Below are 25,328 nucleotides of genomic sequence, written 5' to 3' on the forward strand. Positions count from 1 at the left end.
GGAAAATCCTGACTAATACAGACATTATGTATAAAACTATAGAATGTGACTAAAGCCATATTTAGAGGAAAATCCATAACTTAAGGGCTTTTATCATTAAACAGCAAAGAATGAAAAGACAATATCCTGAATATTTATTGAAAAGCTTATACTGTTTAGGCCTGGACAATACACTTTACATTTAACCTTCAGAGCACTTATGGGATGGCTCCTGGTTTTTGTCCTTCAAAACACTAAGGAGGTAGGGACTGTATTTTGCCATTACCTTTTGGAAATGTTCAGAAGTATAAACTACGCACATCCAATAGGATCCACTAGGCACATCCACTGGGATATATGTTTCCAAGAATTATTTCACATATTTCTTGACTCAATGCCACAAATATTGATTAGTGCCTGTTACATACAGGACACTAGAACAAAGAAATAGATAATAGATGTCTTCTAAGCTGCAAAATCCAGTTGTGCGTTTATGCTCCAGATGGGGGGGGGGACGGGGAGGATGCAGCTCGTATGATGACGGCAACTAAGCCTCCTAGCTAAAATTGACTGTATTAAATGCTCAGAATGATGCATAAACCCAGCACCATGGGTGCAGAGAGTAAAGTGACTGCAACGTAGGGTGGGAGCAGGGGTCAATCGTGGTGCTTGTCTCCACGGCTCAGGGAAGTGGTTCTGAGTTGCACAAACCATTATTAATGTGATCGAAGCAGGACGAGCATACACATTTCCACTTTATTAAAATATTGCATAGATACAGAGCAGTTGGGCACATCCTTTCTAAGGCACTGTCCTGGTTTGAATGCAAGTCCACAAGAGAGAAAAGAGAAGCCGTTACATTCCGTATTGTTCATCTCTACATTCAGACTCCTCCCACGTTAACATGTTTATTGCTACTGGGATCTCAACGTTAACCCCACACTTATAGCAGCATCTTACAGGGACCCAGATGACAAGAATTAAAGACACACCCTGGCTCTAGCACTTCATATGATTTGGCACTTAATTCCAAACTCTCTTGCATTGTCCTCCATGTGTTTCCCAACTCTTGTTTAACTAACGATATTATAAACTCCTTATGAACCTGACTCACGGATTAATGTCTTTACTGGTTTCCATTAAGCCTAGAACAGGACTAGTTGGGCACATCGTAGTTGCCCCGGAAATATTTATAGTCAATATCACTTCCGAGAACTTCAATGGAATAGAAAAAAATATATATACTTTCCCTAATTCTAGGTTAGGGAAACAATGACTGGTATCTTCAAAAAGGGAAAATACTTGAATGTCCTACCTCTTGTATTTCACAACAAGGAACTAGGCTGAAGGAATATTTTCAGGTATCAACAGCTATAACTGACAAAGAGAGTTCTTCCCTTGTTACAGGACTTTGAGTCATTACCACGATTACATGAGAATGTTTATATAAGTAGCAATATGTGCGTGTGGTTATAAGTAAATTTCAAAGAGGTTGAGAATCACTGAGCGACATATAAATTATCTCAATTGCTGACCCTCACACCTCCTTAAAATGATGTGTGTGTGTGTGTGTGTGTGTGTGTGTGTGTATTACATAAAAAAAAATGTATATATGTAAAGAACTTTTCATAACACCCTTGAAACAACTGGAGATAACTAGGCTTGGGAGCAACAAGACTATACTGAAAGCTATAGATCTATTTGTTAAAGACAGTGTGTTCCAAGGAATATTTGCAGAATACTAGTTCTGTAGGTTATCACTGGGTGTACATGAAAAGGGGTTCTAGGGTCAAATAGGTTGGCAAAACACTGAGCCAAAAGAGGTGCTTCTGCCACACCTTTACTGGAGGGCCTCTCAGACATTCTCACATGCTGATGGGCACTGTGAATCTAGAAAGTGGAGACAGCAGGGAGTCCCGAAGTTATTTGTAAAATATCTTGTAGAACTAAGTGCTCTATGACACACAGTTAGGGGGACACTGAATTAAAGAATGGGTAAAATTTTAAAAGCACTGAGAGACACAGGGGTGAATACCAAAGGAGAGTACAAAGAACAGACACTGGTTCCTCAGTCAATCTAAATTAAATCAAATTCTACTTGGATGACATCAACTGTCAAATGGATTCTTCCACAAAGAGCTTACTTATTCTGTGAACAAAAGAAATCCTCAAATGAATACTCAGCTCTAAGCAGCATCACTCCAGACCGCCAACTAAGCAGACTAGCCAACTCGGGTTAAAAATCTTAATTTCCTTAAACATAAAAACTTTCTATGGAAATAACCCCGTTCTTACCAGGTAAATGTGTTCCCGACACATTTTTATTATCTGACAAAATACACTGTCTCCTTTCTTGCTACTTACGACACATAAAGCTCTGAACTAATATAATCGCCTTTAACAATGACAGCAGACTAATTCTGGTGCTGCTGTAGGAGATATGTTGATGGACACGATTATCCATCATATTAACCCTACCCTGAAAAGGACTGTCATCAATTATATGCTTTTTATCTACGATACGGTTGGCCTGGGACACAAAACTTTTCATTGTCATAAAAAAAAAAAAATAAGAGACAGAATAAATCGAATCTGGGAACATTGCAAGAGTAGATGGATACTCTACAGTTCATATGCTTTGGAAGACGGGGTTTTAAAATGGTTTTTAAAACCTGTTCTCATAAGCTCAAACGAAAAGATTCTTCCAAGACAAACAGGCTGCTGTCGGTTAAGACTTTTTTTTTTTTTTTTGAGTGTCAATTTCTGCAGGAGCCTGTTGCCTTTAACAATTCTCAAAGAAGTCCTCTAAAGTGAGTGACCTGGTGCATAATAAGGCCTGCCCTCTGCCTGAAGCTTTTAGAACAATGACTACACTTGTATGGCTTCTCCCCTGTATGAATTCGTAAATGAATAACAAGGCTTGGTCTCTGTCTAAAGCTTTTCCCACAGTAATTACATTTAAAAGGTCTCTCTTCTGTGTGAGTTCTCTGATGCAAAGTTAGAGCTGTCAGTCTACTAAAACTTTTACCACAACTGTGACATCTGTGAGGTTTCTCACCCGAATGCGTTTTCAGATGTCTTTTGAGACTCGATCCATGACAAAAGCTTTTCCCACACTCCAGGCATTTGTACGTTTCTTCTTCAGAATGGGTTCTCTGGTGGCCTATCAGGTGTGACCGCCGAGTGAATCGCTTGTTACACACGGTGCACTCATAGGGTCTCTCCCCCGTGTGAAGCCGTTGGTGTCTATAAAGGTCTGAACTACGGAGGAATCTTTTTCCACACTCAGGGCATTTATGGGGTTCCTCTCCTGAGTGAATTCTCTGGTGCCCTGTAAGTTGTGACTTCCGAGCAAAACACTTCCCACACTGAGGACATCGGTGAGGTTTGTCCCCTGGACTCTTTTTCTTCTGGGGCCTGGGGTTGAGAGGTTCTTCCACGGTGGAATTTTCAGGTTTCTCTCCTGCCGGGGGGTCTTGCTGATCTACCAGTTTTGTTAAATCTGTCTGTAAATCCTCTGGGGGGCTCTCCCATTGATTCTCCAACTGTACATAGTCCTTCTGCAAGATGGGCCCGTGGAGAGCATTCCCCTCTAGAGTAACAATAAATGGGTACATGTTCTCCAGTTTTTTCTGTTTTGAAGTATCATCTTCATTTTCTATCCCGATCTCAAAACCTGAGAGAAGAAAGAGAAATGGCAGCTGTCACCATGTCCCATGGAGAAAAAAAACAAAAACACGAGGGAAAGTGAAAAGTTGTATTAAACCACCAGTAGGAAAACAGAAATTCCTATGGAGAATCCCAAACTCTTTCTCCTGATCAAGACTGAATTTTTCTTTTCTCTCTTCTGTGGTATCAGTGAACAATGACTTACCTATCTTGGAATCAAGTAATTGCTTCATTTCTTTGGAATCTTGTAGTTCCTTCACCCACGCTTCTTCCCGAGGCTCCAATGGAAAGCTCACGTCAAGCTTTGGTATTGGATATCCTGGCCGTAAGAAAGACAAGAAGCATAATAGGTCTTTCTTTGATGATATCCTGGACACGTGGCCACTTAGTGTCTACTTCCTCCCCAGTTAGAATGACTCCACCCGGGACTTCTTACGAGAGCCTCTCTTTTTTAAAGATTAAGAACGAAACATAGGGGCGCCTGGGTGGCTCAGTCGGTGAAGCGTCTGCCTTCGGCTCAGGTCATGATCCCAGGGTCCTAGGATCGAGCCCCGCATCGGGCTCCCTGCTCCGCGGGAAGCCTGCTTCTCCCTCTCCCACTCCCCCTGCTTGTGTTCCCTCTCTCGCTGTCGCTCTGTCAAATAAATAAATAAAATCTTAAAAAAAAAAAAAAAAGGAACGAAACATGAAATTCAAGGCTACTCTCCTCTAATCAATGGAAGGGGAGTGAATGTTTCTCTCTGTTGAAATCAATGCCCTAAATGATTTCTGTATCTATTTTGATGTTCGATTATTCAGGTTGGAGCCAAAATAGGAAGTAAATCTTCATAAAGTTTTGGCATATTAAAACTGAGAAATGCTGCTACTGAGTACCAAGTGAAGACAGAGCTAAAAGTAGGGGTTAGGAAACTGTTTACTAGAATCATTTCCATTGAGATTTTCCAATTAAAAGGGAAAATGATGAAGCTGGCAATGAGCAAAAGCGGTTTGCTTCATTCAGCCCAAGTCTAGAAGTGCACTCTCTTGAAATTAACCCAAACAACTCTCAAAGCGTTTCTCACTGCCAATCTAAGAACAACCAGGACAACAGAGCGCCCGGGTGGCTAGTTGGTTGAGCGGCTGACTCTTGGTTTTGGCTCAGGTCGTGAGATCGAGCCCCGCATCATGCTCTGCACTGAGCCTGGAGCTTGGTTAAGATGCTCTCTCGATCTCTCTCTAAAAACAAAAAAAGAATGAGGACAAGATTTGACACTGCTGTCCCCTGTCCCCTGCGTCCTACCACCCCTCTCCCCTCCCCACTGAAAGCGGCTATGGCTTCCGTTCTCCTTCCACGACCCTTCCTCCCCTTCCTCAGCTCCGGCAAAGTATATTGGTCTGCAATAACGTGTGGGAATTGTTGATTTTAAGTCTAGATACAGGGGCAGCTCAGTTAGTTAAGCAGCTGCCTTCAGCTCAGGTCATGATCCCAGGGTCCTGGGATGGAGTTCTGTATCAGGCTCCCTGCTCAGCTGTTCCCCTTGCTTGTGCTCTCTCTCTCAAATAAATAAATAAAATATTTAAAAAAATAAAATAAATCTAAATGCAGGATGCTGTTTAAATAGTAGCATTATTTTCTTAAATATTAGCATTATTAAAATAACGTTAGCAAGTTAATGAAAATTTAAGTTTCAAAACATGTCAAAACAGGAAGGGGACTAAGATACCTTATTTTATATTTTCATGGAAAAAAGACCTTTTAAGATTAACAAAAATGTATTTCAAATGAAATTCTGTTTAAACTCACTGTATTGTTTTTGTTTATAGATTTCAAAGCTATGAGTGGGCTCAAAGGGTAATACGGCACAGGTCAAACTAAACTGGGGGTCACAGATGGAAGGAAGGCTACCATGAAGGAAGAGTGAGAGCAAACAGAAATATGAAATAAGCAGAGTAGCAAAGGCGGAAGTGTAAAATACAGATTTATGACCTAAACATAGCAGGGGAGACGGACTTCGGAGTCTTAAGATTTTATTTTTTTAAAGATTTTATTTATTTACTTAACAGACAGAAAGAACACAGGCAGGGGGAGGGCAGAGGGAGAGGGAGAAGCAGGGGCTCGATCCCAGGACCCTGAGATCACGACCTGAGCCGAAGGTAGACGCTTCACCGACTGAGCCACCCAGGCGCCCAGTCTTTTTTTTTTTTTTTTTTAAGACAGACAGAGAGAACACGAGGAGGGGGGAGGGGCAGAGAGAGAAGCAGGCTCCCCGCTGAGCAGGGAGCCCAACGCAGGACTCGATCCCAGGACCCCAGGATCACAACCCGAACCAAAGGCAGACGCTTAACCAACTGAGCCACCCAGGCGCCCCTCAGGCACCCAGAGTCTTAAGATTTTAAACCACAACAGTTCTCTTTAGTACCTCTCCCAGCTCCACGCTAGACTGCCATAGCTAAGGGCCCCCAGCTCCCTTTCAGAGGGCTAGCTTCCTGGGAGGGGCAGGATGTCAGCATTTCTCAGTCTACCCCCAGCTAACCATTGTTGGTTCTAAAGTCCAAGCAATTTGGCTGAGAGATTGGGAGCTCCTTTTATCTACCCAGTCCCTACTGGTGGCATGAAGGATCTACCCTGGGTGTAGTACTGCTGTGAATCCTAGAGGGCTCCCTGATTGTCCTCAAAAGGCAATTGTGATTGGAAGGCAGTAGTTCTATGCCTGCAGAGGCAACCCAAGAGGACCTGACCCCCAGACCTAGTGCTCAGCTCCTAGAGTGGCAATGTCACTCAGAGATAAGCACACCATTTCACCTACCTCCAGAGCAAGGTATCAGAGATTTGGCCTGGGGCGGGGGGGAGCAGGCCTTAAAACAGGTAGCTCCTAATGTATTCGCACAGAAACTGATTCATTTGCAACAGAGAACGAAAACAGTCAATCCTAAGGATACTCTCAAAAAGAGCAGAGGTTATAATGCAAGGCATCTGCAAAGAATTTGATAGATTTATTGACTATACACCCTAAACTGTAGGCTGACCGGTTTGCGGGAGAGAACTGGGGGAAAAGACAGCCAGGAGGAGCCCTCCTGGGGTCAGGACAAATCTCAAAAATTGACCTTAGGAATTAGCCCCAAAAAGGTGTCTGAAATTGACTGGATTCATCTGCAGAGAAATTATGTTCCAGAGCACTGTTGAAAACAGTAGAGCAATTAGCTGGCAATTAATGGCTGGATCAGGGCAGAGAAAGAGACAGCCAAAGAAAACCCTGTAAAAAGTATTGTCGTTCAAGGGTGACTGTGTGCACACCCAGGGCTGTGCTCCCTGAGGAGTCAAATGCTTAACATTTAGGAGTGGACTAGACTTCACTAAAATAATGCAGCCATTTACCAAACAAATAAACAAACAAGTAACAATAACAAGCCCTGGGGAGGAGAAAGAAGAACAGAGAGTTGCTACAATATATTATCTAAAATGTCCAGTTTCCAACAAAACATGATGAGACACGCATGTGGACAGGAAAGCATGACTCATACACTGAAAAAAAAAAGAGCAGGCAACATAATCTACCTATGTGAGCGACTACACACTAAATTCAACAAAGACTTGAAAGCAGCCATTATGAGTACGTTCCAAGAATGAAAGAAAACCATGGTTAAAGAAGTCAAGTAAAATTATGATGACAAACATCACATCACATCAAACAGTATCAATAAATAGAAAGTATAAAAAAGCATCCAGTGGAAATTCTGGAGTTGAAAAGTACAATAACTGAAATGGAAAACTCACTAGATAGCTCAAGAAGAGATCTGAACTGTCAGAAGAATTAGTGAACTTGAAGATAGATCAAAAGAGATTATACTATCAGAAGAACAGAGAGAAAAAAAAGAATGAAGGGAAATGAATGGAACCTCAGAGAAAAGTGGGGTGCCACTCAGTGTACTAACAGATACATAATGAGAACAAAGAGAGAAGTGAAAAAAAGGAGCAGAAAAAAAAAAATGAACAAATAATGGCCCCAAACTGCCCAAAGGTACTGAAACATTCATCTACACATCTAGGAAGCTCAATGAGTTCCAAGTAAGAAACACAAAGAGATCTACAAACAGATGTATGATAGTAAAACTCCTAAAAGTCACATAAAAGGAAGAAAACCTTGAAAGAGAGCAAGAGAAAAATGACTTGTCACTTACAAGGGAACCCAAATGAAATGAAAAGCTGAGTTCTCATCAGCAACAGTGGAGGCCAGAAGACAGGAGGATAGCATATTCAAAGTGCTCAAAGAAAAATGAAAAATGCCAACCAAGAATCTTATATCCAGAAAAGCTATCTTTAAAAAATGAATCTGAGGGGCACCTGGGTGGCTCAGTTAAGCATTGGACTCTTGATTTCGGCTCAGGTCATGATCTCAGGGTCGTGAGATCAAGCCCCGTGTCAGGTTCTGTGCTGGGCATGGAGCCTGCTTGAGATTCTCTCTCTCCCTCTGCCTCTGCACCTCCCCTCTGCTCACACTCACTCTCTTTCTCAAAAATAAATAAATAATAAAAAATGAATGTGAAATAACATTACTGATAAGCAAAAACCGAGAGAATTCATTGGTAAGCAGTCTTGCCTAACAAGAAATACTAAATAGGGGCACCTGGGTGGCTCAGTCAGTTAAGCGTTGGCCTTCGGCTCAGGTCATGATCCCAGAGTCCTGGGACCAAGCCCCATGTCGGGCTCCCTGCAGGGAGCCTGCTTCTCCCTCTCCCTCTGCCTGCTGCTTCCCAGCTTGTACTCTCTCTCTCTTTCTCTCTGTCAAATAAAATAAATTAAAAAAAAAGAAATACTAAATAAAGGAAGTTCCTCAGTCTGATAGCTAGTGATTCCAAATGGTAATTTGAACCCACATGAAAAAAAACAAAGGGCACAAGTAACGGTGATTATGTAATTATAAAAGATAGTATAAATACTAATTTGTTTCTTTTTTCTCTTAAAAGATTTTATTTTTATTTGTTTTTTTTAAGATTTTATTTATTTATTCGACAGAGAGAGAGAGAGAGAGAGAGACAGCACAAGTAGGGAGAAAGGCAGGCAGAGGGAGAGGGAGAAGCAGGCTCCCCGCTGAGCAGGGAGCCCGATGCGGGGCTCGATCCCAGGACCCCGGGATCATGACCTGAGCCGAAGGCAGCCGCTTAACCAACTGAGCCACCCAGGCGCCCCTCTCTTAAGAGATTTTAAAAGCAATTGTATAAAACAATATCTATGTAGTGCATTGTTGGGCAAATAATCTAGACATGTAATATATGTGCACAAATGAGGTGGATGAGAGCAAAACTGTACTGGGCTAAAGAAATGACTCCAGGGGCACCTGGGTGGCTCAGTTGTTAAGCGTCTGCCTTCGGCTCAGGTCATGATCCCAGGGTCCTGGGATCGAGCCCCACGTTGGGCTCCCTGCTCGGCGGGAAGCCTGCTTCCCTCTCCCACTCCCCCTGCTTGTGTTCCCTCTCTCGCTGTCTCTCTCTCTCTCTCTCTCTCTCTCTCTGTCAAATAAATGAATAAAATCTTTTAAAAAAATGACTCCAGTTAATAACTAAAATCTACAGGAAAAATGAAGAAAACCAGAAGTATAAATAAGGTTAATACAACAAAAGTGTAATATCTATTTGTATTCCTTCTCCCTCTAGCTCTTTTAGAAGTGTTAAAATTATATAAACTAATACCTTTAACAATATACAATTGAAAAAAAATATACAATTGAGTGTCTAACATTTTTAATGTAATATGTATGAAAGCAATACCACAAGAAGGGAGAAAAGAGAATAAAGCTATATAGGAAAAATATTTCTTGTTTTAGAGGGGGGAGGGGCAGAAGGAGAGGGAGAGAGATAATCTTTTAAGATTTTATTTATTTGTCAGAGAGAGAGAGTACAAGCAGGGGGACCAGCAGGCAGAGGGAGAAGCAGGCTCGCCGCTGAGCAAGGAGCCCCACGTGGGACTCGATCCCAGGACTCCAGGATCATGGCCTGAGCCGAAGGCAGACACTCAACTGACTGAGCCGCCCAGGCGTCCAGAGAGAGAGAATCTTAAGCAGGCTCCACACCCAGTGCAGAGCCCAACACTGGGCTTGATCTCACAAACCTGAGATCATGACCTGAGCCAAAATCAAGGATTGGACACTTAACCAACTGAGTCACCCAGGTGCCCCAGGAGAAATATTTCTATATTTTACTAGCATTAAATTAATATAAGTCTAAAGCTGATTATGTTAAGATGTACATGCTAATCCCTAGAGTAACCACTAAGGAAATAACTTTAAAAAAATGCTGAAAATTCATTTACGTAAAGTGTTACATTCAAAACATTTACTTAGTGCTAAAAAGAAATCAGCAAATGAAGGAAAGAGAAACAAAAAAGATATGAGACATATAGGAAACAAAAAGTAAAATGGCGGATGTAAATTATACCGTCCCAAAAATAAGATTAAATATGTATTGATTAAACAATTCAAAAGGCAAAGACTGCCCTACTAGATTTTAAAAATCCAACTATATGCTGTCTATGGGAGACACTTTAGATTCAAAGATACAAACAGACTGAAAGTAAAGGGATGGACAAGATGTATCGTGTAAACAACCATAAGATAGCCAGAGTGACTACACTAACAGCAGACAAAATGGACATCAAAACAAAAAAAGTTACTAGAGATAAAGAGGATCATTTTATAATGATAAAATGACCAATCAGGAAGATATAACAATTATAACCATATGTACACTTAAAAACACAGTACCAAATACATGATTACAAAAACTGACAGAAATAGTAAAAGAAATAGACAATTGAGCAATGATAGTTGGAGAATTCAAACCCTCTTTATACTGCTGGATAGAAAATTAGGCAGAAGATCAACAACAGAAGACAAAAAATTATAAACCAACTAAATGTCACAGACATTTATAGAACACTCCAACCAAGAAGTGCAGAATATGCATTCTTCTCAAATGCACATGGAAAATTCTCCACGTCAGTCAAGATGCTATACCATAAAAAAAAAATGTTCAAGAATGTAAAAGGATCGCAATTACAACTTATATTCTCCCAGAAAAGTGGAATGAAATTAGAAATAAATAACAGGAAGAAATTTGGGGAGTTCGCAAATACATGGAAAATAAACAACACACTACTAAATAGACAATCAAAGGAAAAAATCAAAAGGGAAATTAGAAATATTTTGAAATAAATGAAAATGAACATACAATATACCAAAACTTAGGAACATACCTAAACCAGTGCTTAAAGGCAAATTTATAGCCATGAATGACTTTATTAAAAAGAAAGAAAAATCTCAAATTAATAACCTAACTTTGTGCCTTAAAACACTAGAAAAAGAAGAGCAAATGAAACCTAGAACAACGAGAAAGAAAATCATAAAGATTAAAGCAGGATTTAATGAAATATAGAACAGTAAAACAATACAGAAAATCAATGAAACCAAGGTGGGTTCCTTGAAAAAAATTTAACAAAATTGACAAAACTTCAGTAAATTGACCAAGAGAACAAGAGAGAAAACTCAAATTATTACAATCAGAAATGAAAGGGGAGACATTACTACTAACCTTATGGAAATAAAAAGAATTATAAAGTAATACTATGAACAACTGTATGGAAAATAAATTAGATAAATGAAATGTACAAATGCCTAGAAACATACAAACTACCCAAAATTGATTGAAGAAATATAAAATTGGCATAGACCTGTAACTAATAAAGAGACTAAATTAGTAATCAAAACACTTCTCACAAAGAAAAGCCCAGGCCCGGATGGCTTCAATGGTGAATTCTACCAAACCCTTAAAGAATTAACACTGAGGGGCGCCTGGGTGGCTCAGTTGGTTAAGTCACTGCCTTCGCTTGGGTCGTGATCCCAGGGCCCTGGGATCTAGTCCTGCGTCGAGCTCCTGGTATTTATCTCAGGAATGCAATGTTGATTTAACATTCAAAAGTTAAGGAAATAGGGGCACCTGGGTGGCTCAGTGGGTTAAGCCTCTGCCTTCGGCTCAGGTCATGATCCCAGGGTCCTGCCACATCAGGGTCCTTGCTCAGCGGGGAGCCTGCTTCTCCCTCTCCCACTCCCCCTGCTTGTGTTCCCTCTCTCTCTGACAAATAAATAAAATCTTTAAAAAAAAAAAGTTGGGGTGCCTGGGTGGCTCAATCGTTAAGCGTCTGCCTTCGGCTCAGGTCATGATCCCGGGGTCCTGGGATCGAGCCCCACAGCAGGCTCCCTGCTCAGCGGGAAGCCTGCTTCTCCCTCTCCCACTCCCCCTGCTTGTGTTCCTGCTCTTGCTGTCTCTCTCTCTGTCAAATAAATAAATAAAATCTTTAAAAATATATATATAAATATACATATTATTTGGACCGTTACTGTGCAACTTATACTAAAATTATTTGAAAATGAATTAAAGGGTTAAATGCAAGCTGAACCTATAAACTCTTAGGAGAAAATTTAGGTGTAAATTTTCACAACCTTGTATTAGGCAATGATTTCTAAGATATGACATAAAAAACACAACCAACAAAAGAAAAAATAATCAAATTGGACTTCATCAAAATTTTTAAAAACTGTGCTACAAAGAACACTATTAAGAAAGTGAAAAGAAGGGCACCAGGGTGGCTCAGTTGGTGAAGTGTCTGCCTTCAGCTCAGGTCATGATCCCAGCCAGGGTCGTGGGATCAAGCCCCGCCGTGGGCTCCCTGCTTAGCAGGGGTCTGCTTCTCCCTCTTCCTCTGCTCATGCTCTCTCATTCGCTCACTCTCTCTCAAATAAATAAAATCTTTTAAAAAAGAAAGTGAGACAGACCTATACCTCTGAAACAAATAATACATTATATGTTAAAAAAAAAAAAAAAGAAGATAGTAGCAAGGGAGAAATGAAGGGGGGGAAATCGGTGGGGGAGACAAACCATGAGAGACTATGGACTCTGAGAAACAAACTGAGGGTTCTAGAGGGGAGGGGGTGGGGGGATGGGTTAGCCTGGTGATGGGTATTAAAGGGAGCACGTACTGAATGGAGCACTGGGTGTTATACGCAAACAGTGAATCATGGAACACTACATCAAAAACTAATGATGTAATATATGGTGATTAACATAACATAATAAAATTTTTAAAAAAAGAAAGTGAGAAGACAAACCACAGAACGTGAAAGAATATTTACAAGTCATATATCTAGTAATAGACTTTTATCTAGAATATACAAAGATCATACACAACTCAATAATAAAAATACATATAATCCAATTTAAAAATAGGGAAAAAATCTAAATAGGCATTTCTCCAATAAAGGTATACAAATGACCAATAAGCCCATGAAAAGATGCTCAACACCATTAGTCTTTGAAGAAACACAAATCAAAACCTCAATTAGATAGCACTTAACACCTACTAAGATGACTAGAATAAAAAGGTCAGATTCTTCTCAAGCGCACATGAGACAGTTTCTGGGATACAGACCATATGTTAGGCCACAAGTTAGTTCCAATATATTTAAAAATATAGATATCATTCAAAGTACATACTCCAACCACAATGGGATGAAGTTAGAAATAGAACAGAAGGAAAACTGGAAACTTGACAAATTTGTGAAAATTAAATAACACCTCTTAACCAATGTATGCAAGAAGAAATCACAAAGAAAATTAGAAAATACTTAGAGATAAATGAAAATGAAAATGCAAAGTACCAAAACTTATGAGACACAATGAATGCAATGCTCAGTAGGGAATTTACAGTTGTAAGTACTTACATTAGTAAACAAAAAAGATCTCAAAACAGTAACATAAATTTATAATTTAAGGAATAAGAAAAGAAAAAACTAAACCCAAAGCTAGCAGAAGGAAGGAAACAATAAAGAATAGGCAGAGATAAACAAAATAAAGACTAGAAAGACAATAGGGAAAATCAATGAACCAAAAATTGGTTTTTTGAAAAGATCGATGAACTTGAGAAAACTTTAGCTAGATGAACTAAGGAAAAGAGAAAGAAGGCTCAATAAAAAGGAAAAATAAAATAAGATGAAAATAGGGAGGCAAACCATAAGTGACACTGAACTCTAGGAAATAAACTGAGGGATGCTGGAGGGGAGGTGGGTGGGGGGATGGGGTAACTGGGTGATGGGCATTAAGGAGGGCACTTGATGGAATGAGCACTGGGTATTATTTGCAACTGACGAATCACTAAATTCTACCTCTGAAACTAATACAGTATGTTAACGACATTGAATTTAAATAAAGAATTAAAAAAATTAAAGTGGTGGTATTACCAATGATTCTACATAAATAAGAATTATAAGAGTACTATGAACAATTGAACATGAACAAACTGGATAACCTAGATGAAATGGATAAATTACCAGAAACACAAAACCTACCAAGACTAAATCATAAGGAAATAGAAAAGTCTGAATACACCTATATCCAGTAAAGAGATTGAAGCAACAATCAAAAATCTCCCAAAAAAGAAAAGCCGTAGACCTGATGGCTTCACTGGTAGATTCTACCAAACATTTAGAGAAGAACTAATACAAACTGTTCTTAAACTTTTCAAAAAGGCACACCTGCGTGGCTCAGTTGGTTAAGCATCTGCCTTCCGCTCAGGTCATGATCTCAGGGTCCTGGGATCAAGCCCCGTGGTTGGGCTCCCTGCTCAGTGGGGAGTCCGCTTCTCCTTCTCCCTATGCCCCTCTCCCTTCTGTGCTCTCTCTCTCTCAAATAAATAAAATCTTAAAAAAAAAAAACTTTTCAAAAAAAAAAATGAAGGGGAGGAGACACTTCATAACTCATTCTCTGAGGCCAATATTACCCTGATACTAAGCCAGAAAAGACACTATAAGAAAATAACACACCAATATCCCTTATGAACACTGATACAAAAAAAACCTGAAAAAAATATTAGCAAATTGAATTCAGCAGCATATTAAAAGGATTCTATACCATGACCATGTGATATTTGTTCCTGGAAAGCAAGGATGTTTCAACATATGAAAATCAGTCAGTACAATGCCACATTAACAGAATGAAGGAAAAAAACACATTATCATCTCAAATGATGTAGAAAAAGCATTTGACAGAATTCAACACCCTTTCATGATAAAAAAAAAAAAAAACCATGCTCAACAAAATAGGAACAGAAGGAAATTGCCTCCACATAATAAAAGCCATATATGAAAAACCCACAGGGAACTTAATACTCAATGGTGAAAGACTGAAAGCTTTCCTCTAAGGTCAGGTAGAAGGCAAGGATGCCTGCTTTGGCCACTCTATTCAACACAGTACTGGAAGTTCTAGCTAGAACAATCAGGCAATAAAAAGAAATAAAAGGCATTCAAATTGCAAAAGACGAAGTAAAATAATCTCTACTGGCAGATTATATGATCTAATATGCAGACACCTTGAAGATTGCATTAAAAATCGTTAAAATTCATAAATGAATTCAGCAAAGTACCAGGATACAAAACGAACTTGCAAAAATCAGTTCCATTTCTATATGCTAACAATGAACAATGAAAAATTCTGGAAACTATGAAAACAATTCCATTTACAATAGCATTGAAAAGAATAAAATACTTAGGAGTTAACAAGTATGTGAAAGACTTGTACAATAAAAATTACAAAACACTGGTAAAAGAAATTAAGGAAGATATAAATAAAGGAAAACACATCCTATGTTGATATTGTTAAGATGTCAATACTACCAAAAGTGATGTACAGATTCAATACAATCTCTATCAAAACCCCAATGAGCGGGGCGCCTGGGTGGCTCAGTTAAGTGTCTGCCTTCGGCTCAGGTCATGATCCCAGGGTCCTGGGATCCAGCCCCGCATTGGGCTCCCTGCTCAGCGGGGAGCCTGCTTCTCCCTCTCCTGCTCCCCCTGCTTGTGTTCTCTCTCTCTCTCTGTCAAATAAATAAATAAAACCTTTTAAAAAAAATAATAAAAATAAAAATAAACAATGATACTCTTTTTTGCATTAATAGAAAAACCAGGGGCCCCACATCAGGCTCCGTGCTGGGCATGGAGCCTGCTTACAATTCCCTCTCTCCCTCTCCCTCTACACCCAACTGCTGTTCGCTCTCTCTTAAAAAAAAAAAAAAAGTTTAATAGAAAAATCCATACCTAAAATTTATATGGAATCTCCAGGGATGCCCAAACAGACAAAAAAAAATCTTGGAAAGGACAAAAAAAGCTAAAGGTCTCACACTTCCTGATTTCAAAACTTAATAAAAACTAACAGTAATCAAAATAGTTTGGTACCGGCATAAAGACAGGCATAATAGACCAACGGAATAGAATAGAGAGCCCATAAATAAACCTTCATATATATGGTGAAATGATTGTTAACAATGATAGCAAGATCATTCAACAGAAAAACAATACTCTTTTCAACCTATGTTGCTAGAAAAACTGGATTATGCATGTGCAAATGAATGAAGTTAAAACCTTACATAACAGCACATGCAAAAATTAACACAAAACGGATCAAAGACCTAAAATTAGGACCTAAAATTATAAAACTCTTAGAAGAAAACATAGAGGAAAAGCTTCAAGTCATTGAATTTGGCAATAATTTCTTGGATATGACACCTAATGTATAGGCAACAAAAGAAAGAAGTGGACACAGAGTACTTCATGAAAAATTTTAAAATTTATCCATCAATAGCTTCAACAGAGTAAAAAGGCAACCCACAAATGGGAAAATTTTTGCCAATCCTATCTGATAAAGAATTAATATCCAGAATATACAGAGAACTCTAAAATTCAACGACAAAAAGCAACCCGATTTTGCAATGTGCAAAAAGGAATGTAAACAGACATTCTCCAAAGAAGATATCCAAATGGTCAATAAGCACATGTTCAATACCATTAATCACTTGGGAAGTGCAAATCCAAACTACCCTGAGATGCCACCTCACACCGATTAGGAATGCTACTATCACAAAACAGAAAGCAACAAGGGTTGGTGAGGATGTGGAGAAACTGGAAAGGTTAGGCACCGTTGCTGGGCATGTAAACTGGTGTAGCTGCTGTGGAAAGCAGCGGGGCTGCTCCTCAAACAATTAAAAATAGAATTCCCATATGACTCAGCAATTCCACCTCTGGTCATATGCCCCAAAGAAGTAAAACCAGGGTCTCAAAAAGATATCTGCACACCCATGTTCATACAGGCATTATTCACAACAGGTAAAACATAGAAGCAACCCAAGTACATGCTTATGGAAAATGGATAAACAAACTGTGGGATAGACACACAGTGGCATATTATTTGGCCTTTACTTGGATGGAAACACTGACCCTCACTACAACCTGGATAAACCTTAAGGTTATTCTGCTAAGTGAAATAAGCCAGTCACAAAATGACAGAGACTATATGATTCCATTTATATGAGGGTACATAGAGTCCAATTCAGAGAGACAGAAAGTTGAATGGTAGTCTCCAGGGTCTGGGGAGACGCGAAGTTATTGTTTAAATGAGTATGGGCTTTCAGTTTTACAGAATGAAAATAGTTATGGAAATGGATGGCAGGGATGGTTTCACATTTCTAATGTATTCAATACCACTGAACTATACATGTCAAAACGATTACGATCCTAAATCTTATTTTATGTGTATTTAACAACAATAAAAAAATTGAAAAGAGAAAAATAGGCTTTTTGAGCGGGGTCATTAGCTGAAGGGGTTTTGAATCCCATCTGACGTCCCGTGCTTTGTTCCCAGAGAGGCACCCCCCCTCCTACCCTTTATCGCAGCGGCCCGCTTCCATCCAGGACTCGGTGTTTCTAACCCACCCCAAAGCTGGGGAGCTCTCGAGCTCTCCAACTACGAACCGCAGAAAGGAAGTCAACCCCTTGCCTTACCAGGGTCCAGGAAGGGCCGGCAATCCTCGGCAGCACCGTAGCCCAGTTCCGGCAGCCCCGCCTGGGGCATCCAGGCCTCTGCCACGGGGGCCTCCGGGGCGGGTCCCATCACTTGCAGTGGGGGCGACTCCAGGTGGATGTTTGGTGGTACGTGTGCCGGGCCCACTGGTACCAGCTCCTCCAACAGCATTTCCTGCCTATCGATCTGGGGGAAATGGCACAACCCGTCACTCTCCAGTCTACACCGGCACCGCCCGGTGCCAACAATGGGTGGGAGCCACCCACGTCGTTTTCATTGTCCAGGACCCGCATAAAACAAAGAAGACATTGGTGAAGTCAGTCCTGACGACATGCATGATTCCACCAATATGGCTGAGATACCACACTTTCAGAACGTAACCACTATGAACAAGTATTCATGAGACATCTCACCTACTTTATCTTTCGTACTCAGTCTTCTGAACGTGATGAGCATCTTACACTTACAGCACATCTCAGTTGGGACTAGCCACATTTCTAGAGCTCAAGAGCCACGCCTGGCTGGTGGCTACCATACAGGGCAGCGCCACGATTAGGCCACAGGCGGATAAAAATCCTATAGAGCAAGCCAAACCCAGGAGACAGAGAAAGGGAGGGCGCACCATAAACTCACTCTATCCTGGGGGGTCGGGGGGAGGCGGCAGGAAAGTCTGCAAGACTCTGGTTCGGGCGGGCTACCTGCAGAGCCCTATCAACACACAGTACCGAAGCCCTTCCTCCCTTCTGCCAAAGGTTCTGCCCTGTGCCAGGGGCTTCTGAGCAGGGGGCCCTGGCGCCGCCACCCAAGGCGGATGCGGCACGATGGCAGGTGGCTGTCAGGACCCGGCGGGCAGAGACAGGAGTGGGTATCATTCCCAGTGCGGAACTGTTCCGGGTCCCCACCAACTCTGGGGTGCCCCCGCAAACTTGCGTCGAGGGAGAAAGAACGTGTCAACCTCACCCTGGGGCGCGTATAGACACAAGACATTTCTGCATGATTTAGCACGACTTGCTACTTCTAGGAAAGCCCGCCTTTGGAATTCAAGCAACCACTCTCTTGCTCATTGCTCAGATTTACCGACACGTGTGGCCACTTTGGAAAACCACAGAGCAGCCGTGCCGGGGGCTGTCGCCGTCACAGTGAGTCTCTGCACAGGCGCGAGCACGTGACAACCTTGTGAGGTCTGCCGGTGCGGTCCAACCCCAACGTGTGTGTTCACATGCTCACTCCACGATGACAAACTACATTCCCTTTCCTTTATATTCTTTCCGGGCTCCACTTGACTCGGGTTGGCAACATTTTCTTAGAAAGGGTCAGATAATAAATAATTTACACTTTGTGGGGCATGTTGGTCTACTGCCTACAGTTCTTGTATTAACAACCCTTTAAAAAGGTAATAACCAGGAACGCCTGGGGGCGCCTGGGTGGTTCAGTCAGTGAAGCGTCTGCCTTCGGCTCAGGTCATGATCCCAGGGTCCTGGGATCGAGCCCCACATCAGGCTCCTTAATCAGTGGGGAGCCTGCTTCTCCCTCTGCCTGCCACTCCCCGTGCTTGTGCGCTCTCTCTCTCTCTCTCTCTGACAAATAAATAAACAAAATCTTTTTTAAAAAATAAAAAGGTAATAATCATTATTAGTCACAGGCTGCAGAAAACAGGCCATGAGCTCCATTTGTCCCATGGACCACGGAGCACTTTTTTTTTATTTTAGTTTTTATTTATTTATTTGACAGAGAGAAAGAGAGATAGCGAGAGCAGGAACACAAGCAGGGGGAGTGGGAGAGGGAGAAGCAGGCTTCCTGCCGAGCAGGGAGCCTGATGTGGGACTCGATCCCAGGACCCTGGGATCATGACCTGAGCCGAAGGTAGACACTTAACGACTGAGCCACCCAGGCGCCCCACAGAGCACTTCTTATAGCAATGTTTTTGATTTTGCGTATGTAAGCAGGTTACATTATACATCAATTTCATTTCAGGATGGCAGAAGAGGCAGTATGAAATATCTGGTACAGAATAGGAGTTGTGTTTAATAGTTGAGAACTGCTGAGCCATATATGCTAATTCCAGCAGAAGGGAAAAATGAAAATCACTTTAGGGAAAGCATGGAGCTCAAAACGAAATGTCTGATCTAGTATAAGATGTCTCTGCTACTTCTTTTTGTCTAATTACCAAGATCCCAAACTCTTTTCTCACCTGTTGCTCTGGTATCTCCAGTTCTCTCTGTAAGTCTTCAATCAGTGACACAACTCTTTCTCTATTCTCTGGGCAATGTTCCCTCACCCAGGTCTCTATCTCTGTGGGCAGAATGGTTAGGAACTGCTCCAACACCAGCAGCTCCAGGATTTGTTCCTTAGAACGCAGCTTTGGCTTCAGCCACTGACAGCAAAGCTCCCAGAGTTTGTTGAAAGCTTCATGAGGCCCGGCCGCTTCTTTGTACTGGAACTGCCTAAAGCGCTGACGGAAGACTTCACAGTCGGCATCATAGTCTTGAAACACGGAGCCCTGATTCAACGAGGCCTGGATCGCGCAACCCAGGGCCACCGCCATTGCACTGTTCTGGTCGTGTACACTTTCTCTGGGGCCTGAAGTCTCAGATTCCAGTCTGTTTGTGGAGGCGTCAGGGGGAGCCACCCACAGCTGAGGACAGAACAAAACAAAAAAGGAAACAGGAGTGGTTACCCCAGGCCATACTCACTTCCCTTAACTTGCTTACATTCCACCAAGCCCTAGAGCAGCAAACCTTAATCTTCTTTGGTGATTTTGAAACTCTAATAAAGGCCATGGTATCACTTCCTAGAAAAATACACAGACACATCTAATTCTGCATCCGTTTTCCAAAAATTTACAAAATGTTCTAGAGCATACATGGACCCCATTTCAAGTTTAAATTCATTGAGAGGCACCTGAGTGGCTCAGTCATTAAGCATCTGCCTTTGGCTCAGGTCATGAGCCCTGGGTCCTGGGATCGAGCCCCGCACATCGGGCTCCCTGCTCCGCGGGAAGCCTGCTTCTCCCTCTCCCACTCCCCCTGCTTGTGTTCCCTCTCTCGCTGTGTCTCTCTGTCAAATGAATAAATAAAATCTTTTAAAAAAATAAATTCATTGAAGTTGCATTCAGTTTCTCATTCAAATTAGCCACATTTCAAGTGCTCCATACATAGGATGTCATTGTAGAAAGTTCTACTGGACAGCTCAGCTCTAGAATTCCATTGATCCAAAGCTAAGAACCTCTTCCCGTAAATAAACCACCACAGATGTGCTGGCCTGTAACCCCACTCACAGTTTAATACAAGCTATCTTGTGTCTCTGAATATACACAGGCACTGATGAAGAACCCTGAAAGTCCATGTGCCTTTCAATAACCCATAGTCACCTTCAGTCACCAGCATCTTAGCTAGAGCCTTGCGTCCAAAAGCTACAGATCCACAACCCTTCGTTCTTCTCCACTCAAGGGATGTGCACTTCAGCCCACATCAGCCTGACCCTCGTGATGGCATGTCAAGTGGCTTTCTCATGAGAACGATACACTGCCACAGGGCAGGCCACCAGCCATCTGGGATGTATGAGTAACAAAGGACACTGATCACATTCCTCTTGCTATGTCCACGTGCTGTTCAAAGTCTCCCGCATATGGCAGGTCCAGGTCACGTAGCTCTCACCCAGAGCAAGGACGTGGGGACTAGTATGATGCCCTGAGTACAGATGAGGGGACTGAGATTGGAGGCTCAGGAGCACTGAATGACTTGTCCCAGGTCACACAGGAAATGCCAGAGGGAAATGGTGAGAAGGATGGAATGAAGAGATCTCTGCAACACTCATGTCTCAAATCATCCAAACGTTCTTAGTGCAATGTCTGAGGTCAAAGACATGGTCACACGCAGGTCTCAATATCGGTACCCACCTTATGCTACAGATCCTCTCTGTATTTGCCCAGATGCCTCATGTACCTGTCTTCTTCCCTGCAGTGGCACAAGTTAAAAAATACTCATAATCTTTCCTACCTAGCCATCCCAAATGTACATTGGGAACTTATCATCCTTTATCTTGATGGTAACCTGAACTTCAGCAGCAGACCCATCCACGTGCGATAACCTGCTGGCTTTGTGACCCTGACACCCAGTGCTTCTGTCTGTAACATGAAAATAATCATAGCATCGATTTCATAAAATTTCCTGTGGTGCATCCAACTGTGTGGAAGCGAACGGCAGCTGCCTGGCCTGGCACAGAGGAAGCGCTCAAGCAAGGTTACTGCTCCCCAGCACTCATTCCTAGAAAGTTCCACGTCCCCCCCACCCCACTGCAGGCATCCAACCCTCCTCCCTGGATGGCATCCAGGGACCGGCCGGCTTGAGCTGTGGAACCGCCCTGACCCTGCTCAGCCTCGCAGTTGGCCGCCCTCCCCAGATGGGCCCGAACCCTCCACCACGTCCAGCAGGGCCCTGATTGTCCCGCCGGCCCTCCAACCGCCCTTCCGCAGGGAAACATCACTGCATCCCAGGACTCACGGCTTCTCCCCAAACCGGCCCGAGCGAGCCCGCGCTCCCACGGCCCACGGATAAAGAGGGTGTGCGCAAAGCGGGCACTCGGGGAAAGGCGAGGAGGGACACGTCGCGGGAACTTCTAAAAGCCGGTTACAAATCGGCCGCCCGGGGCGGGGGCACGGCCCCTGCGCGCTCCCCACGGGATGTCCCGGCGCCCCGACGGGCGCTCCAGGCCCCGGACAAGCCCGGGAAGGCCCGGCCGGGTCGCAGGGAGCGGCAGCGGGGACCCGGCCGGACAGGGGCCCGCCGCCCGCCGCCCGTCGCTCGTCCACGCGCTCGCCGCCGGGTCAGGGCTGGCGGCAGCCGGTTGGTGTAGCCCTAGCTGGATGGGAGCCCCGCCGCCCGCGCCCGCGCCCGCGCCCCAGGGACGGCCACGCCCTCTGGCCGCTCAGGGACTCACCGCCTCGGCGCCCACGGCTTTCCCAGGCTCCCCGGGGCAGGCGCGCAGGACGCAGGCGCGCGGCAGCCCTGAGGACTACATTTCCCGGCAGGCCCGGAAGCACGCGCCCCGCCGTCTGGGCCCGAGAGCATGCTGACGTGGGAGGGACGGCCACTTCCTTGGCCTCCTAGGGGCCTCCTGCCGCCTTGGAAGCGTTCCTGTTTCCGGTCTTAAGCGCTTCCAGAGCCCAGGGGGTTGGGTGGAACGTCCCGGGTTCCTGATCCCAGCAAGGGCTTCTATTCCATCCGCCCCAGAGTAACCCGAGTGGTGGGGCCTCCTTTAACTCTTTTATTCCTGGATTACTGATTCTCCAGCCACTCAGTGCAGGAAGAATTTCTTGGGAGGCCCTGGTAAAACTTGAGATTTCTGGGCCCCGTCCCGATACCCTGACGCACCGCATCTCGCATGACGTGGAGAATGCGCATTTTGTTTTTGTTTTTTTTAAGATTTTATTTATAAGAGCGGGAAAGCACAAGCACAAGCGGGGGTGGGGTTGGGGCGGGAGGGGCAGAAGGAGAGGGAGAAGCAGACACTCACCAGGGTAGCCCCAAGGGGCTCCAAGCCAGGACGCTGGGATTATGACCTTAGCCAAGCAGAACCCCCGCAACACCCCCGATAATTAGCATTTTATTGTATTTATTTCTTTGAGAGAGAACACAAGGGACGGGCAGAAAGAAAGGGAGAAGCCGACTACCTACCGAGCAGGGAGCCCCTCTCGGGACTCAATCCCGGGACCTCGGGACCACGACCACAGCCCAAGGCAGAGGCTTAACCGACTGAGCCACCCGGGCGGCCTGAGAACTCGCATTTTAATCAGTTTTCCTGGGCTTAGGACTCTACTCTTCTTCTCGCGGGTCACACTGGCCTTGAGCTACCTTTCTAGTTTCCTTCTTGAAGACCCGAGCTTCGACCTCGCGCCACCCCGTGCGCTCCTCTCCGCCCGCGGCCACCACCAGCGGGCTCGTGGGTGTTCGGGTTCCCCCGGCGGCCCGCCTCTTGTCCTCCAAGTGGCCCCGCCGCTGGGGTCACATTTTCCCTCCCTGGTGAGTTGGCGCGAGGCCAGAGACGATGCTGTCACCGGGGAGACGTCGTCCTCACATTGGTCCCCAGCTGGTGCCGTTGGTGTTGGGACACCAGACTTTAGTGCGGGGACTTCCCTGGTGGGAGCAGGACCTAGTCCTGCGTGGGCCCCGGACAGAGAGGAGACAGCAGCCTGCGGTTGTGCCTCCCAACCCCGGGCGGAAGCGGGTCGAGGGGCAGGCGCCCCACCGCCCCGAACGCACAGAGGTCACGGCGCTGGAGACAGCTCCCCCCCCGGGCTGGGGTTGGGCTGCTGCGCTGGGACGGGGAACCCAGGGCACGCTGATCCTGCTGTTTATTGAAGCCCGGGGCGCCTGGCGCCTTCGACGGCGGTCCCAGCTGCCTTCAGGGTCAAGAGATCTAGGAAACCTGATCCTGGCGTCCGGCCCAGGCTCCCAGGAGCGAAAAGGCTCCTGATGAGACACCCCAGGAGCTACTGCGCCTGCCGCCAGGAGCTGGCCCGCCTCCCCACCTCCGGGCGCAGCCTGGTGGCCTCCCGCCTGCTCTTGGGGCTTTTGCCGCTGGGCCCCGGGAAACCGTCAGGCGGCTCCCGGAGCTTTGCCACCGCTCGGTGGCTTCGGCCTGAGGTGCGCACCCTGGAGCAGGTCCTTGAGCTGTTGGTGTCCGAGCGGTTCCTGGCCCTCCCGTCGCAGGACATCCACAGCCCGCTGCAGAAGCTGCTTCCGCAGAGCTGCGAAGAAGCCGTGCCTCTTGCGGCGTCTACGCGGAGAGCTTGCGGGATGAGGGAAGCGGGCAGAGAGACAGCGAGAGCGGGCGTTTCTGGTCTGGTTTGGGTTGGTCCGGAAGACGGAGACACCGCGGACTCTTACTCCCGGTTCGGATTTTCTGCATCGCCCTGAGTAGACCTTACTTGGGCAAGTGACTTTTTGTAGGTTGGTCTGGAACGTGGACCCTGCAGATTTTCCGCGGGCGCAGAGTGAGCGGCAAGAGCGCCTGTGCCCAGCGGGAGGCGGTGTTGCTGCTGCCGGCGTCAGGGTGCGCTCGCCCTGGAGCCAAGGGGCTCCGAGCCTGGCTCTGCTCGCTGCCCACTAACGGTGGGACTTTGGGTAGCTTACTGTCCCCCCTGGGGACTGTCCCTCGCCGTGGCTCAAAGGCTCCTGGGGTGGTTTTGAGGACGAAGAGGGGAGCAGCGTGTACGTGTGACGACACTGCTGGTGCGTCGTAGCTGGTGCTTGAGACTCGGCTGGCCTGGCGTAGTGGCCGCGCCCGGAGTCGCCGCGACTCGCGAGGCCGAGGCGGCAGGGTGGCGTGGGCCGGCGGGCGCTGTGCCGGTCGGTGTGCGGGCTACGTTCGCAAGTTCGCCGTCCCTCTGGCGAAGCTCCCAGAAGCGGGAGACTGCCAGGGTGCCCAAGGAGGGGTGGGCCCGCCCGGGTCGGAAACGGAGCGGGTCCAGATTGGCGTGGGGCCCGGCAGTGGGCTCGTGCCCGTGCAGAGCCCGTGCCTGCAGCCTGGGCCACACAGGGAGACCCGTCTCCAAACAAACGCAGCGCTTCGCTGTGGTTCTGTCTGGCTCGACGGTCCGGCCTCGTCCGCGGAGCTGGGTCTCAGTTACTGGTGAGGTCAGAGAAACAGTTTGGCCTTGAGGCTCTGAGGTCACGCTCCCCAGGCCCCCCCAGGTTAGCCGACCTAGCAGTGAGGCAAGGGAGCCACCGGAAAAGGGGGGGAGGGAAAGAGGGAGTGCAGAACTTCAGGCCATCTGTGCACGGGGAACGAGGACCCCCTCCCGC

At 45.1% G+C, this 25,328-nt stretch overlaps 1 protein-coding gene across 3 annotated transcripts; it reads right to left on the reverse strand.

Moving 5' to 3' along the window:
- Nucleotides 1–717: 717 nt before the first annotated feature.
- Nucleotides 718–22,498, reverse strand: ZNF449 (zinc finger protein 449). Of its 3 annotated transcripts, XM_028095752.2 has the most exons (6): nucleotides 22,026–22,181; nucleotides 21,422–21,479; nucleotides 19,715–20,158; nucleotides 17,505–17,709; nucleotides 3,854–3,967; nucleotides 718–3,655 (listed from the first exon to the last, which is right to left on the reverse strand). In XM_028095752.2, the coding sequence occupies exons 3-6, from the start codon at nucleotides 20,066–20,068 to the stop codon at nucleotides 2,772–2,774; spliced, it is 1,557 nt and encodes a 518-aa protein (XP_027951553.1). In that variant the 5' UTR covers nucleotides 20,069–20,158; nucleotides 21,422–21,479; nucleotides 22,026–22,181; the 3' UTR covers nucleotides 718–2,771. The 3 variants fall into 3 exon arrangements, with proteins under 3 accessions (XP_027951553.1, XP_027951555.1, XP_027951556.1); XM_028095754.2 differs by lacking the exons at nucleotides 21,422–21,479; nucleotides 22,026–22,181 and adding an exon at nucleotides 22,462–22,498; XM_028095755.2 differs by lacking the exon at nucleotides 21,422–21,479.
- Between the last annotated feature and the right edge of the window lie 2,830 nt (nucleotides 22,499–25,328).

Source organism: Eumetopias jubatus, unplaced genomic scaffold (genome assembly GCF_037043125.1).
Source record: "Eumetopias jubatus isolate StellerSeaLion01/CBP00866 unplaced genomic scaffold, mEumJub1_p1.0 scaffold_11, whole genome shotgun sequence".
Taxonomy (NCBI): Eukaryota; Metazoa; Chordata; class Mammalia; order Carnivora; family Otariidae; genus Eumetopias; species Eumetopias jubatus.